General features: G+C 33.7%; 1 protein-coding gene across 1 annotated transcript in view; it reads right to left on the minus strand.

Annotated features, from left to right (window-relative positions):
* Positions 1-17,840, minus strand: part of LOC145297796 (thioredoxin reductase 1, cytoplasmic-like) — a 91,903-nt gene that overhangs the window by 52,165 nt on the left and 21,898 nt on the right. Inside the window, exons 2-4 of the mRNA XM_080144082.1 lie at positions 6,508-6,675; positions 2,187-2,247; positions 51-137 (exon numbers count right to left, since the gene is read on the minus strand). Coding sequence (XP_080000208.1) covers positions 51-137; positions 2,187-2,247; positions 6,508-6,615 — 256 coding nt within the window. The 5' untranslated portion in view covers positions 6,616-6,675. The remainder of the gene's footprint in view (positions 1-50; positions 138-2,186; positions 2,248-6,507; positions 6,676-17,840) is intronic.

Raw genomic sequence — 17,840 nt, forward strand, 5'->3', positions numbered from 1 at the left:
CCATATGAATTATGCTAAAAATATTGCAACAGAATATGGAATTTACTTACCTATATGGGTCTTGTTTATAAATACATTTGGGACAGTCCTTTGACCAGTCATTTCTTTTAACGTAGCCTGAATATCAGCACCATTTTCTAGAGTAAAAAAATACACAATAACAAAATAAATGCAATTAAAAATGAAGAAAATGTTCAATTTAAGTTTGGTTTTTCTTTTCACACAGGGCCATTTTATAATTTTGACATGACTACCACCATAATTTTTTTTTTATTGTTTTACTTGGAAGTCAACACTTATCAAGGCCTGAAGGCCACTCAAGCATAAGGGTTAATGAATGTAAGGTGATAGTGTAGTAATTGTTAAATGGTGTAGATTGAGTAGAATTCGCTTATTTATGAGGACGGCTCAACAAGAATTTGTTTACATTGGATTTGAAGGCTACTATGTTTCATTTACCCAGGAAGTAGGTCAGCAGATCAGTGTTCCAAAGGTGGACAGTTCTGGGAAAGAAGCTTTGTTCATGGAATTTGCCTTTAGATTTCAACACAGATAGAGAGTCAGGGAAATCATATATAGTTGTTGTAGGCAGTCAAGTGTGTTTTTGTGAAAGTTTAGCAAGGGGGTCCAAAGATTGGAGCTCAGTCGAGCACTTGCCATGGAAACAGCAATAGAGCAGAAACAGGCTCACAACATTGTGATAGCTGTGTTAATACAGTGAGAAGCATAAGTCTGTATGTATCTCTTGTCCATTTCATATGGAGGCCACCATAACTAAGTAGTTCCTAACCTACACAAAACACCCTGACTTCTGTGAAAAAAAAAAAAATAATGGAATAAATTTGTAATACTTAGTTTTAATAATTTTAGGGTTTTCTTCAAAGTAAAGAAAATTCCGAATCCTATTAATGATTCTATGGGTGGCATCATTCGGGGGTCATGCTGCACTTTAATCCAGGTCGTGATTAACATTGATGGAATTATGCACCGATATAGAAATTATTTGCTAAATAAATTTTAAATCAGTACTCAAAAGGATCCTTGGTGCTTTGGGGGGATTTAGTTTTAGTCCACCAGGTTTCAGTAATTTAATCAGAAATATAATTGAGAACATTTTTTTCACTCAAAAATAAAAACATGGGATACAACATGCAAAATTATCAGTCATTAATCTTGAAGTTGTGTTTGAATATCCTGTCACTAAGAAAAATGATTGCAAGCTGGATATAATTTCAAGGAAGAAATACTTACGCCTACGCCATTTTTGTGGGGAGGGGGGGTGACAAAGAGTAATATCTGTTCTGATATTACTCAGTACCTTTTCTGTCCTAGGCCAGTAAATAAAAAAATCCTTCTAGACTGAGGCAATATTTTATTTTTGGCTCAATCCACAATCCCCTTCTAGGAAGCTGGATTTTCTCTACATTAAAAACTGACCTTATGTCTAGCTCAGCTCTTGTGTTTTGGGGGATTTAGCTGCAGTAATTTAATCGGAAATATTATTGGAATATTTTTTTTTAAGCCATTTATTTACTTTGATATTTGGATTCAACACTCAATAAAAACATGGGCTACAACATTCAAAATTGTTAATATCGGTTGTTAATCTGGAAATTGTCTTTGAATATCTTGTCACTCCAAGAAAAATGCAAGCTGGATGCAATTTCAAGGAAAAAATAGTTTTGCCTAAGCAATGGGGGGGAGGGGGATATAGGCAAAGAGTAATATCTTCTGATTTTACTCAGTATCTTTTTTGTCCTAGGCTAGTAAATAAAAGATCCTTCTAAACCAAGCCAAGATTTTATTTTTTGGCCCAATCCACAATCCCCTTCTAGGGAGCTGGATTTTCCCCACGTTAAAAGCTGACCTAATGTCTAACTCAGCTCTTGTGGGGAGATAAGCAAAAGATTTTCTGAGGATTGTTTTGAGAGATATTACCTTCGAGATAACGCCACAATTAAATATCTGAAGGGGCGGGTTACGGTCCAGAGAATGTGAAGCCTGTTCAGACTCCTACCGATGAAACGATTAACAAAGTGTCCCCCATATCATGAATAAAACAAAGACTGCTGAAGATTCACAACTCAGACTCGGCGGACAAATCAAGTGTAAACAAAAGTTTTATCAAAACTGGATTGTGAATTTTATTAACAACTTTGTAAAGAATAATTGAAATAAAATCTTACCCATTTGATCAAGCTCCACTGCAAGATATTTAATTTGAAACGAGTCAAACAAGTTTTTGACCTGAAAATAGAAATTAATCAAAGCAAAATTTGTAACATGATTAAAGATAAACAAACTAATAACTGAACTAGCTACCTCAACTGTTCTACATTTAACCAAAAAACTCATCTATTCTTCCAGCGTGGCCATACCATCAAAGTTTCCTGTTCTTCACGCATCCCCCTATACTGTACAGATTCAATCTTCCTGAGGTCAATAGATTTAAGACTCGCATTAAACATCGATCATATTCTTTTATTTCACTTCATGTAATGCATTTGATCAACTCACATTGACCAAGTTTCACTTCCATACGTCACACTACGTACACATGCTCGATAGATTTTTCAGTACTTGAACAATAAAGACATTAAAAAAATGAAAATATTGAAAAAAAGATATATTGTACATACCCGTTATGGAATGAAGTTCTCCAAAAAGAAAAAAAATTCACTTAATTTGATCAATTTTTTTTTTTTTTACGGCAAAAATTTTTATGACAGCAAGTTGAAGGTAGCCATGTTTGAATACAGAAAGAAGAGAAGCTATTATTTAACATGGGTAAGGAGGGGGGGGCGCTTTAGACAGAGTTATTTCCTTGTGCTCCCCCCCCCCCGTCTCTTCCCCATGGTCAAAAAATTAAAACATGGCTACCTTCGGCTCGCTGTCATAAAAAAATTGTCTTTTCACGGTAAAAAAATACTTGATCAAAATAAGTTAAATTTTTGTTTTTTTGGAGAACTTCATTCGGGTAAATACAATATAACTTTTTCAGTATTTTAATTTTTTAATTAGACTGTAGAAGTGCCGATTCCTCTCTTGATTAACAGTGGTAATGCTCTGCTAGTTAGTAATGACAGAAAGAAGTTCCCTTAACTTATTATATAAGCCAAGTATATTATTATAAGGCCAATAGCAGGGTATAACTGATGCTATGGACGTCACCCCCACCCCATCCCAGAGTGTTAGGAAGGGATTCATGAAAATAGAAAACATTGTCGAAAGTAAAGTTAAGTCATGGCAATGGTTAGAAATGATTCGTCAAGATGCACAAAAGCACTCAACATCAGAAAGAAGGATGAGTAATCTGCTGAGAGTGGCCATGTTACAAATTTTCTTGAGTTATTTTTAATACTTTCTTTTTTTGTTTATAGAAAAGAACAATCTTTTGTAGCAGAAGAACCTTCCATTTTTTGGACGAAGGCAATTAAAAACCAATAAGTTATTGCATTCAAAAACAAATTATATTCAATTAAAACTACAAATACAATAAAAGTCAGTTTGAAGTTTGATAGTTGCCAAAACGGTTGTTCTGGAGAATGTTCTTTTTTGTTGAAGAAATTAGGAGAAGTGTTTTCATTCCTTTCAGTAAATTCTTTTCGAACTCCTCTCATCCTTTTGGTAAATTCTTTTTTTGAACTCTGCTCGTCGAAGGTTTTTATATGTAGCCTCTCCTCAAGTAATAGCAAGTAATTTGCATAAAGTCACTTATGCAAATTGCATAAAAAGTCTTGTTAAGAATATTTCCAATAGCTGATAGGACAAGCGTGAAAGTAGTCAGTTTCTATTAATCAGGTGTAGCCAAGTCAGACAAAAAATCTTGAAGTAAATATATTTAGAAGTTTAATTCAGTTACAACAGTTTTCAGTTTGCGGGAGTTAACAATGGTTGGCAGCTCGGAGATCTGCAGAGAGAGATCAGAGAGAGTGAAGTCAAAGTCAGACAGAAGTAGGTCGAGCTGAGAAGATAATCGCTGGGGACTGACTGTCCACAGACAACATTTGGGGTCCTTTTTCCATGCTTATGTGACAGTATCACACACATACACACCCAGAGCTCAATCGAGTTATACCAACTTTTATTCTGTTTTTATTGTAGTGCGATCATGAAGACAATCATTAGATTACACAACTACAAAGGATAAAATTTGGCTAGTCAGACACAAATTCTCATTTGTCAGTTTAAATTTAAATACCTTTTAAAAAAAAATGACAAGATAAACTTTATATGAAGATGGTGCAAAAGTTTCCACTGGTTTGTAGAAGGAGCATTTTTAACCATTGAATTTTATTTTATGCATATTGTTATTACCATATATTATTATATACAACCTACATACGGCATCATCACGTTGACACACCAGTTCCCAGTGGATCACCGAAGTTAAGCAACGTTGAATCTGGTCAGTACTAAATGGGTGACCATTTGGGACTTCCAGGTGCTGCATGTCCTCTCTGCTTATCTCAGCACTGTTTCCAGTTGTGCCATTGGATTCAAACAGTGCCGATTCAGGAGAGGTATGGTTGGGAACTGCGCAACCCTTGTTTCACAATTAAACGCGCAGCTGCCCCTACAGGGGGTATCCTTTGTCTTTCGAGACTGAACTGAGGCATCAATCGATTGTTATTACCATAATTAATTTATAACTTTTTCTTTCAGATTATTAAAGCCTCGTTCATATTTTTCTGTAATATTTTAACCCATGTTGATCCGAAAACGACTTTTAATTAACAGAAAGGGATTCATCTTTCATTATGATAATCCTTGTCCTCAAGGCACTACTGGCCAAAGATCTAGGAGAATTTGGTTGGGAAATTCTGTCTCATCCTGCATATTCTTCTGACCTAGCTCCCGAGGATCATCACTTTTTTTTTTTCGAGAATTACAATTAGATGGCCTTGGGTTAATATCAGGAGAGAAGATCGAACATGACAGTCATATTTCACAAAAAATTTACAAGCGAGGCATTTATAAGCTTGTTGTTGACAGGTGGAATCAAGTTATGGAGAACAAAGGTCATTATAGTTATGAAGATTTTCAAAACGTTTTTAATTTTCAAAATTAAATTTTAAACCGGCAAAAACTATTGCTCTAACCTAATATGTTAAATTTGATTAGTTTTTTTTTTCTTTTTTTGTAGAAGTAAAAAAGCTTGTTTGCAGAAAGTTTTGTCTGATAGATTTTTACCAAAACTTGGTTGAAATCAATTATGGCAAACAGTAGAAACTAGCAGGGTGACTCAACATTGTTCGGGATTGAATGATGATCAACAAATATTTTGCATTCCCATATTTTTATTGTCATCAGAATCAGTGAAATCACTCATTTTTCAATCAAATCGATTTATTGCCTTCTCCAGTAGGGAGCACATTGCAGTGCACCAGGAGAAAGCTTCACATACCTCCCCACATTGACAGTCTACAATACATTTTAGTCTACAATACATTTTAGTCTACAATACATTTTAGTCTACATTGGACTGTAGAGAACCTACTGTTGATTTTATAAAATTATTTTTATATATAATGGATTGAATTTAAGTTTAAAATTCAAAAGTCAAGAGACATGGCTCAATTGTGTTCTAAACAGCAACATTCATTTCAAATGTGCCCCTGTCATATCAAAGAATGTATTAATTTTATATGTCAAGCTTCTCGGCTTATGTCGTAATCAAACTTCTTAAATACACTTGTGATGTTAGGCTGCGTAGGGTGTTAACTTTGGTCAAAATCGCCTGTTCTTTCTTTCATCGGATTTTTTTGATTATCCATACTTCTTGCAGACATTCTGATACAAAACCTATCTAAGAATACTGCCAGATACATAAAGTACATTTGTGTGAAAGTTCATAAAAATCGGCCCAGTCGTTTTTGAATCCATAGGGAACAAACTCAGATGCACAGATAAACTTCTTTTAATATAAAAGTAGAATTACTGCAAATGAGAAAACATTAGATGTAACAAGCCGCGCGTGCGTGGTCCCCCTCTTCTGCTGCATGTGATATGACGCCACAAAAAAAATAAAAATAAATAAAAAAAAAAATAGTGAAGAAACGATGAATATTAGAAGTGTGACAGGCCAACGTTGCCTTCACATTTTCGCCAAGTTTCATAAAAATCTAATGGATGGAGCAAAAGTTATGGGGTAAAAAGTGTCATTTTTTGCAATTTTCGGGCATTTGTGACCCCCTTTTGAGTTCCTGCGAATGCTGAATTCCAGTGAAAATGGACAAACGATGCAGTTTCACGCCTTAAGACATATTTGAATTCAGCACCTGAGGACGCAACGGGAATTTTTGCAAAAAATTTTTTTTTTACTGTGCACATCTATTTAATGAAATGCAATTTGTGGCAAAATTTCAGGAAAACTAATGGACAGTTGTCAGACAATCGTCCGGACTAACAGATGCACGGACACACAGACGCCACTGAAAATATAGGTTCCTCTCCAATAAATCAGGAAACAAACAAAAATTTAGAATGTGAAATTAAAATACTGACCTTCTTACAAAATGGACAAGTTGATTTGCTGAATACCATAACATTGTTGGACTCTATGTAGTCCTTAACAATTGCCTGGAGGGAGCCAGACTCCCCAAGAGGAGGCATTATGCTTCAAGTAGAGTCACAGAAACCAAGTGAGAGAAATATTCAGTTTATTTCAAAGATCTGAAAAGCATAAAAAATAAGAATTTAAGTTTGGGATTTGATTTTAATGTATTTTGCTTTAAATAACGTAGGCATGTATGCACACATACACGGTTTGCTTTAGTGGTTTTGTTTTACGGCATATCAACCCTTTTCAGGTTATTTAATGCCGAATCTGGTTATTTTTGAAATAGTATTCATGTTGCATCCAGTTATTTTGTAGGTTTTTATTCAAGCTTTTTGTATCTTTAATAGCTAGTTTGTAGAGTTTGGTTTGGTTGTTTTATAGTGCATTTTATCGTTTTTTTTGTACCTTGCCCTACAGAACATGATTTTTGTAATGAGAGAGGGAAATGGGTTACAGTGTTAATGTTTGGTACATTTTAAGTTAGGAAACCAGTCAGGAAGTGGGGGATATAGAAAGAGAAAGGAGAAATGGGAAAAAAAAGGAAAAGGTGGGTTGTTTTTTTTTTGTTAGCTTTGGTTTTGCAAAACATAATTAAGTTTTGGAAAAGGAAGTAGAAAAACAAAAAGCATCAATGTTAGGTGCATTTCATCTCCAGAAGACAATATCTTCAGACAGCCTGATCTGGTCCCACTGGCACATACACAGAACAAAGAAAATCTTATTACAATGATCTGTTTCTTCTGGAGAAATGGAAGACGTTCTTTAATCCTTTTAGGAATAACGTCTGAGGTTTTTTTGAAAACAATGATTTTTAACTAGATTTGATTTAAGTAAATTTCCTTAACTTGAGATTGTTTCTCCACTCCCTTCATCAGACAAAGGAGAGAGAGTAACTGAATTTCTTATTTCGAAACCTTAGGATGTGTGACTTCACTAAAATTCTGACTGTAACCACAGGACTAGTAGTAAGGGAAGCCTTTTTTTTTTTCTATTTTCTTAAGGAATGAAGTAACAGATGGGTTAGCCATACTGAATTCTGATTATATCTCAAAACATATCATTGAGAAAAAAAAGATTTTAACTATTTTTTTTAAGCCTGAAATTAGCAGCCTTCTGTAAACAAAATTGTTATTTTTATTAAATCACACTTGGCCGAGTTAAAGTGACGATAAAAACACCAGAGATAATATTTTGAAAAATGCAAAAATTATTTGGATTCTTTGGACTACTGTTCTCATCGAGTTACCCAAGATGAGAACAAGAGTCCAAACGAAAAATCAAGACAATAAAAATAATCTTTATCTAAAAAATTCAGAAACACGAGAACAATAACTTCTGCCATCACATTTGATATTGGAAAAAAAAAAAAGATGGCATGTTATTTTTGTTTGTTTAGTAAATGCTATTTTGTTTGAATCAAAAATCGGAGAAATGTTTTGTTGAATGTCCATTCCAAAAATAATTGGAACAGAAAATTCTATACAAGTGACACAATGGGGAAAAAAGAATTTTAATTCAAGCAGACTTAAAGACAAAGGAGGTTTTTTTTTATCCAAATCATTTTAAGAAACTGAAAGTGACTTGCATAATAACACACCAGTGTCTGCTTTGGAAATTATTAGATTAAAAAAAAAAAAAAAAGGCCCAAGAGATAATTGGCTGGTTGGGGGGGGGGGGGGGGCTCCACTTGGCAATATCTCTCCAGCAGTTAAACTTGCCTGAAATAAATTATCCCAAAAACTGAGCTGAAGTGGAAACATTACATTATTCAGAATTATATTTATTGAAGAAAAAAAAAAAAAGATAAAAAAAATTACAGAAAATGTAGACAAATCTTTATAATCTACAAATTCGGCACAAAATGTAAATTAATCAAGTAGTTTTTTTGTTTTTGTTTTTAAGAAAATCAAATTTTATGAGGGAGCAAGGATAGAGCCAAGAGCAGCCATATTGTTTTAGAATGTGTTAAAATTCAAAGGCTGACAACAGAAATATACTAACCATATTTTCAAGTACTTTATCAATGCATGTGACATTTGGAATATGACATCTTTGTTCCGTGACGAATACGTACAGTAAAGATTTTTCTGTATTTTTTCTTTTTAAATCAAGTATGGTTCTAAATAAGCACATAACTTTTTTTTAATCTTTCCTTTGAAGCAATTATGAAACATACAAACATTATTTTGCAGAAGCTTAGTAGAAATGGGATTGGTTTGTACAAATATCAAAAGATATCAGCTGATGAACAGATAACATTAATCAACATAATAGGCTAGATTAGAATTTATGTGAGAAAGAGGGTACCAGTATTATTACTTTCTAGCAGGGAGACTCGATGTTGTCTGGGATTGAATGAAGATCAACAAATGTTCTACCCTTTCATATCTTTATTGTCATTGAAATCAGTAAAATTTCATTTTCTTTAATCAAATCAAATGATTGTCAATCCCCTTTTGGGGGGTACTGGAATCAGTATCTAAAAAAATTTAGGCTTATTTTCCGATACCAAAAACGATTCTTTTATCTTTTTGATTCTGTTTAAAACAAAATGCTAGTAGTAATGCGAAAATAAATATTTATTGATTTTGAACAACTAATAAAACTAAAATCTATACATCATCCTCCACAAGTATTTTTACGTTTGAGAAAATACCTGCACATTTGACATTTTTTATATGTGTGAAAAATAACTCTACAGTTAAATATGAAGAGAATTAAAAAGAATCTGAATCAGGAATTTAGTTTGGAATCGTCCCATCATTATATGACACACACAAACACAAATACACTACTTTTAGGAATAGGTTTATCTTCGTGTTTGTTCTCTTATTTTTGAAATTGTTGTGGAGGTATTGATGAAAGTGTTCAATATCCTTAGTATAGCAGGTGTGTCCAAACGGAACTTCATGTCAATCCGGGCAATGGCAAGTATTCATACTAGTTGATAAAAGAATTTCCGAAGGAATTCCTCTCGATTTGATTAAAATACACTTAACTTAGGGCTGAAACAAAACGTTAACTCTAGAAGTTAATTTTCACCAAATATAGCTGGATTGAAAAAACTATTTTAAAAGTTGGACCTAAATAGCATTTAAGCTGAGAACCAATTTAGTAAAAGAAATTGGTCTACTTGATGACTTTTTTTAGAAATTGACAAGCGATGTCTATCAAATAACAGTCCCTCATTTTTCACTGCTAAGATTTGGATCAGATTTTTAATTCCACTACTTTGCGTGGAAATCAGTCATGCAAAAAATTTGTGAAGTTGATCTTTGTTTTTTAAATATTTCATAAGGATAGTTATATGTAATGTTGTGACCATAGCGTAGTATCTGTTAACTGTGGCAAGCTGGACCAAAGCATTATTATTATTGTTATCATTATTATTAATAATTGATTTGAGTGACGGCGCGTCGCTGAATGAATTATTATGATTAGAAAAATAAACAATTAGAATGGGAAAAGAATGATTGAAATAATATAATATCGCAAAACGAATGTAAAAATAGAAAATATATGTAAACATGATTTTTGGTTTGCATAAACAAATAACTAGATTGAGGTTACATCAGCTGTTGGTCTGAGACACGTGATAAAATGAAGATTTGGCGAGATTCTAGTTGTTAGCTGGACATCAGAGAACGGTCGTCTCAAAAAGAGGAGTTGGTCTCTCCATGGCACAGGGGGGCGGCGTTATTCAAGATGTAAAAACGTACCATCTCTGAAGATGCCGGCCAGATCATGAAAATAACTGTTCGTAAATAATTCAGGTATGTGGTGGATTATTTACATCTGTTAAAAAGAACTGTTTGTCTACAACAGTTTCGATACGTCCACGTCAATCATTTCCTGTTAGAACTGTTGCATAAATGTTAAAATATACACACTAGACGACCAACTAAATGATACGTATATACATACACGCATTTACATGTACATGAATATACAGATGAAATATAAAACCCAACTATTCAACATGTACGTCGTTATAGAACGTATTTATACACACAATGTAACAGTTAGCCATGAGAATGTCAGAAAATATGCAAAGAAAATAAAATGGCTGGCACAGGATGGACTATAACAACCAAGATGAGGAAGTCAGTCCGACAATCTCAATCAATGAAAACACCTCATCTCAAAAATACAGACAATTACTATAGCATGGATTAACTGGCAACCAACAAAAGTCCAAAAACATTCCAATTATAAAAAAAAAAAATAGTAAATAAACTATTTTAAAATAAATAAATAAAACATTCCTTTATATAAAAAAAAGTTTTATTTGGTTATTTGTAATGAAACATTTTGAATTGTCCCAATCATGTACATCAGTTTGATTGTACGATTTTACAAAAAATAAAATAAATTTTAAGAATTTTTTTTTTTTTTTAATTGTCTACAAAAAAAAAAAAAAAATCCAACCTAAAATATAACGGTTAACAGTCTACCTCCATAGATTAAATTAAGAGTTCAGTTTATGATTCAGTATAGATTCCTTGAATTCAATAGAATAATTCTTAAGAGTTCAAAAAGACACACCTGAACAAGGTCGGAGATGATATCAACCAAAAACCTTGTAAAAGTAACAACCAAAGTGAGAATAGTAGCCCAATCGAAATTATCAATCCTCATCTAAAAAAATTCAAAAACATAAGACGTAATCATGTTCGATTCAATGTTACATCATGGAAAAATAAATTTTTTCATGATTACATATGCATGACGAAATAAAAATGCTAAACTGAAATATAAAAAAAGGTGAGGAAATCCCAACACTAAAAACAGATGAGGTTCATGACAAATAGATTATTCGATTGATAGCGATTCGATGCTTACTGATAAGTAAAATTCATTTTCAGTTTAAAATTTTAATAAACAAAAAGTCAATAATTGCTCAACCATTTCAAGCAAGTCAACATGAATGGAGTCTATTCTGAATGGGCTTTGTTTTTGATTCCTGAAAGAGGCAAGTTGCGCTGGAGAAAACAAAATTCAGTTTTTATCCAGAATTCTTCCTATATTTAAAAAAAAAAAAAAAGTGTACGATGTACATAGCCATGATAAAATATATCATATTCCAAATATCACATAATTTGATCAAGTAGTTTTATTCTTAAATAAGAACATCAAATTTTATGAGTATCCGAAGAGTAACTATCTCGTCCGCCATTTTGAAAAAGAAATGGTGAGAAACAAATGGAGATAATTCGACAAGGATTCATACTTACCAGATTTATGTGTATGAATTCCCATTAATTACTTGATTTTTGGAATATGATATTTTTGTTTCGTCATGCGTACATACATCATATAGATTGTTCTTTATTTTTGTTTTTAATATGAAATATATAGAACAGTTTTGTTTTTTTTCATGGGATCTCTGTAAAAAAGATTTTTAAAAAATGGTTTTATTATATTTTATCAAAGACAGATTAAAATTACGGTTGTAAAAAGCTATAGGGCTATACTTTGGATGCAATTCTATTTCCATGTGCCTAGCCATTCATAGCTATCTTGTTTGTATACTTTTTGGCATACCATCCCTATATCCTTTTGCATTTCCAATGCTTTTTTATTCTTGTTAATTAGTATTTTTACTTACAGTCTTATTTTTAAACTTACATTCATGATAGTATTGTCTTTTTTAGGAGGCGGCTCATTGCCGCCTCCATTAGTAGCAGGTCGCTTCCTGCTGGGTTTTAGGTCTTTTTATAATAGTTTGTGCATGAGGCAGCTTTTTTCCCCTTGGGATCCCTGTTATACCGTGCTTTTGAGTCAGCACGTGAGGCAGCCTTCTTTTTTTCTGGTTCTTTGTTATAAAGAGCACGTGAGGCAGCTTTTTTCTCCTCAGAATCCCTGTTATACCGTGCTTTTGAGTCAGCACGTGAGGAAGCCTTCTTTTTTTCTGGTTCTTTGTTATAAAGAGCACGTGAGGCAGCTTTTTTTCTCCTCAGAATCCCTGTTATACCGTGCTTTTCAGTCAGCACGCGAGGCAGCCTTCTTTTTTTCTGGTTCTTTGTTATAAAGAGCAGGTGAGGCAGTTTTTTCCCCTCGGGATCCCTGTTATACCATGCTTTTGAGTCAGCACGTGAGGCAGCCTTCTTTGCCTCAGGATTTGCATGATACTTAATTTTTATTATTTCAGCATTTTTCTGATAATATTCTTTTTGCTCAGATAATACCTTGACTTTGTTTTTTTCATAGTCTATATTTCTCTGGGCTTTTTTACTACGTGCTGACTTTGGCATTTTTTATTAAATGTAAACATATAACACTTATGTGTATCTTACTATAATATCACTTAACTTATAGCAAGACAACTCTCGTAGAATTGAGATACTGCCCCGTCACCAATAGTTAGTGTGGAACGGTATATACACCAATAGTGTAGTTTTTATCTTTATATGAAGTTCTAATCAGTGACAGGGTGAGGTTACTTGGTTAATTTATTGTAGTTTATTTTAGAAAACTTACTTGTTTTTATTAGTAGATTGTGTATAGTAGCCACAATATCAAGTTATTTTTGTGGCTAGGGCTTGGATTTTGATTCTTTTTGGTCAGCTTCCAGTGAGTTCTTAGAAGATGACTTTCTTGCAGTTTCTTTTGCGGTTAATTTAACTTATTTCCTTTGGCGTTTGGTGAGTTCTTAGAAGAACTGGTCTGATCTACTTTTCTTAGCGAGCGAAGAGATTCAGCTGCATTTAACAATGGTTGCTATAGTGTATTTTTGCGCATGCGTGAGAATTTCAAGTTTCCTCCTTATTTTTCAATAGTTTGACAGTAGTCATGTGTCTTTCTGCAAAGAACGACATACGTCAGTGTTAGCCGTGATCGTCTAGAGGTTAGGACCCCCACGTTGTTGCCGTGCTAACCTAGGTTCGAATCCTGGTCACAGCATTGACATTTTGTACATATTATACAGTCCAAAATCTGAAGAATTATTTGTTTTTATAACATTGTTTTTTGACATCGTACTTGCTGATAGGTTACTCTTATAACAATTTTGATCAACTGAGATAAAGATTTCGTGGTTTCATTAACGCTGGTGGGTTACTGTTTAAAGAAAAATATTCAAATATTCAGCGTCCAAGAAATATAGGCCACTGGCAAACTGGAACGTCTGTGAGCATCCGGTGTATTATTTGGAGCTGTCCCTTTTGAGAGAAGTTCCGTGTTCGAAGTGGTCTGTCTACATTGGGTATATAGTGTTTAAAACTTGTTATTACACGTAATCTTATTTAATTATGGAGTTAGCTAAAAAGCGATGGGTCACTGCACTTCTCCGTGTAAAGAGCAGTCGATTGATGCTTGAACTGTCGTCAGAGACCGTTCGTACACCGAGATACATCGTCTCAAAAGAAAGAAGAAAGAAGAACAATTGGCCATTTTTGTACCCTTTTTTTTTCTCTCTTTTGACATTTTAACCGACGTTCTGACACTCGCTAGATTCGTAAGACGCTTCTCTGTAAGAATATGTGCTTTTTGAAACTTATAAGTTGATTTTAGTTGAGATTTGGATAGTTTTGTTTTGTAGGCGTATATAGGCGTGTACGGGCCATCCCTATATAGAGAGTGCTACCACCTCTCTGATTAGTAAATTCCTATACCCAGGTTTATTATACATATAGGATTCCAGATTTTTTTTATTACAAAAATAAATAAATAATAGAGAAAAGAGAAGCAATGTACTTGATCATGACTTCTGGGTTTTTAAATCATTTTTTTTTTTAATTAGAAAACGGTTACTCATTTTCACCTTTTTCGTTATTAATAAAAAAAATAATTTTTTCAAAAAAAACCTTTATGATTGGGATTTTTTTTGTTGTGTTTGAAAATATTTTTTAAACATTTTTTTTTTAATAATGGAGAGGTTTCGTTTTATATTTTTTAATACTCATCAAATAGTTTATATTGAAAATTTTTTTAACTAGTCAGTTTTTTATGAATAGAAATTTAACAAAATTTAACTAGTAATCATAGTAATAACGTATCTGTTAAAGGTTTTTGTTTGATCATCTCCCATTTCTTCTCACTCTCCTGAAACTAAGGATGTACAGCAATCTCTAACTGAAACAAAATACTACCCACATAAGAAAAGCCACCATCTTTTATGCTATACAAGGCTTGCACATATTCACATGAATACATGCCTTGCTTTAAGTGCAGTTGCGCATATGCAGTGCCATTTCTGCATCGACTGGCATGATGTTCACCTTGTCACGCAATGTCCACAATATCCAATACAGAATATTTTTGAAGAAATTGTCTCTTATTCAATGGCACCAGAAAAATTCTTGTAGATAACTGGAATCTAAGCAGTCAAAAATGAGATTCCTTTTTGATAAATATTGCTTGTCACTTTCAGATACCAAAACCGGAAGTCTTTGAGTAGACCGTTTCTCTTTTACCAATAAAATAAAAACTACAATAAGCTATTCAAGGCAAACTATAGCAGAACCTTCATAAAACAATCTAGTTGGTTTTTCTTTTTATTAGAGAATCGCCTTTTTATCAAGACCCAAAGGACACTAGAGGATAAGCGTTCAAAGTGAATAAAAATATGAATTTATGTTCAATTTCAAATTACATTATCTCATTTATTTTGAAGGCTATTTGGAAAAATTTTTTATATAAACAGAATTTAATCTTCTCTATAAATATACAATTGTTTTTTTGTGTCATGAATTTTGTTTTCTTTTGTTTCCAGGCTACTTCTATTTGGGTTACTATTTTTGGTAATGATAGATTTTTTTTTTTTTTTTTTTTTTATCGAGTTTTACAAATTTGTGATATTGTGTTTTGGATATTTCGTTCTTTCCCACCGCAAGACATGTGACACAAGGGTCAAAAAGTGGGATTGAAAAGAGGAGGAGCTCTCTGACTCTGCAAAAGATGCCTCTGTAACCCCATCGGTATTCCCAGCAGGAAAGCTCACGCAGTTAGCAATAAATTAACCTCTTCTCAATGAAAGAAGGCAAAGGCTGGGAGGGTGGACCTCCTAGAACTGCACAGAACCACTATTACATGGCAATCAATAGGGAACAGGTCATTACAGAAATATTATAATCTGGTAAATTTGGGGTTGACAGCTAAAAAGCCCGAGAAGTGAACAGTCTTAATACATATGAAAAATAGTTCCATCTTACTAACACCCGAAAGTATCCTGTGCCTCTATAAGGCCACCATTCGCCCATGTATGGAGTATTGTTGTCAAATTTAGGCTGGTGCATCTGCTACTAGACAAGGTTCAAGAAAGAGTCGCCATCTAAGCTTCAGCCTCTGTCCCATGGACGAAATGTTGCATCCCTCTGTCTGTTCTACAAATATTTTAATGGTAAATGCTCGGGCGAACTGCAGACACTTGTGCCCCCATGACGTAGACACCCTCGACAAACCTGACAGGCAGCTAAATCCCATCCCCACACAGTAGAGATCCCTAGATGTAAAAGATCTTTCTACTCCAGTAGTTTCTTCCCCAGAACCGCTAGACTCTGGAATTCCATTCCAGGTCCCTGCTTCCAACTGTACTGACATGCAGAAGTTAAAGTGTAACGTGAACTGACATCTTGCTGCCCAAATCCCAACATAGTACCCCAGTAGTTGTTGCCCCTGATAGTAGCCCCCTGCACCAAAGTGGCAATGTGCCTTGTTTGGGGTGAAAATGTAATAAAAAAAATAAAAATAAGAAAATGGTTGAATTAATAAGGATTTAAGTTGTCTTTTATAAAAATAAAAATACAATTTAAAACTTTCCTGAATTAAATTTTGCCACATTGCTTTTATATGGTCCAAATTTAAGAGGGGGGGGGGGGTGATTTACAATTAAAAAAAAAACTCGCACTCGATTCAACGTGTTAACTATTGAAATGAAAGCTAGATGCATAAAGTTGTGCTACCATATGAGTTCTTCGATGAGGAAGAGGATTTTGCACCATGTTTAGACGGGTTTGATCTAATAATTATTGTTTCTATGATACGTGATGTTCGGTTGTCACAAATTGACATTTTTAAGTATTTCTGGTCCTTATTCAAAACTCCTCTATATTAAACAAAAATGCAGAAAAATCTGTATAATGAAAAAGCTGTAACCGAACTATCATGTTTCAAAAATCACATAAATTGATCAAATAGTTTTATTTCTACATAAAAAAATATAAAATTTTATGAGTATCTGAGGAGTCACCCTACCCTGTCACCCACCATTTTGAAAAAAAAAAAAAAAGTCAAGAAACGAAGGGTTGGTTGGTTGGTTGTTTTACGGCATATCAACCCTTTTCAGGTTATTTAATGTCGAATCCGGTGATTTTGAAGAAAAATTTTTTAATAGAATATATTTGTTTTTTGCAAATCAGTTTCTATTTAACCCATAGTTGGGACCCTAACAGGTACTACCACTCCAAGTCAGAGTGGACCTGGGAGCAATGGCAATTAAAGGGTGGCTCCACACTCCCCAGAGCCCGCAAGCTGGGGCCTCACCATCGGATATACTTTAAGGTCATATCCAGGACCAGAAATGAAGGGAGACAATCATTCATACTCAAATTATGTTGTAATGCTTACAAATTATATTAATGGCTTAAAAATTATTTTCTTTATAAAAAATAAAAGTACTTGATCAATTAAGGTGATTTTTGGAATACGATGCTTTTGTTTTGTCACATTATACAAATTTTCCTTTATTTTTGTTTGAATGCCCATTTGTATAAATGAAGTCTCGTCATCGCACACAAATAACAAGATTCTATTTTTTAAACGTATTGCTCAGAGTTCAATTTCCGATGAGCGATACACTGTGCGACCCTCACTTTTTATCCTTGCGGACTCGCATGATGGTTGCTATGCTAGGTATTCAGAAATTTTCCTGTAAGGACATCAGTTATCCAGTGGTACAAGCTTTCGAAAGCAAGCAACCTAGGAAAGCTTGAAATGTTCGATTACTACTGACAACAATTCATCTCAAATGTTGCAGTTCGTTCTCACTGCAACATATTCTCACAAAACATCTTTGTTGGTTCGGTAACGCTCTTCATCATCTAGATCAGCGGTTCTCAACCGGGGGCGAATCGCCCCCTAGTGGGCGAAAATCAAATTTTGGGGGGCGATTTTCAATCAATTTTATCTGTGAAAAATTGACATTTTTGCGAGTAAATTTTTTACATTTTTTTAAAGTATAAACGCATAGCTAAACTATTAGTGCGAAACTTTGGTCACGTGACCTATGAATTGCTCTCTTATAAATGAATTGTCAGTTTTGAATATTCAATTTATTTCA

The sequence above is a fragment of the Euprymna scolopes genome, chromosome 18 (assembly GCF_053919585.1).
Source record: "Euprymna scolopes isolate OS-2025 chromosome 18, ASM5391958v1, whole genome shotgun sequence".
Classification (NCBI taxonomy): domain Eukaryota; kingdom Metazoa; phylum Mollusca; class Cephalopoda; order Sepiida; family Sepiolidae; genus Euprymna; species Euprymna scolopes.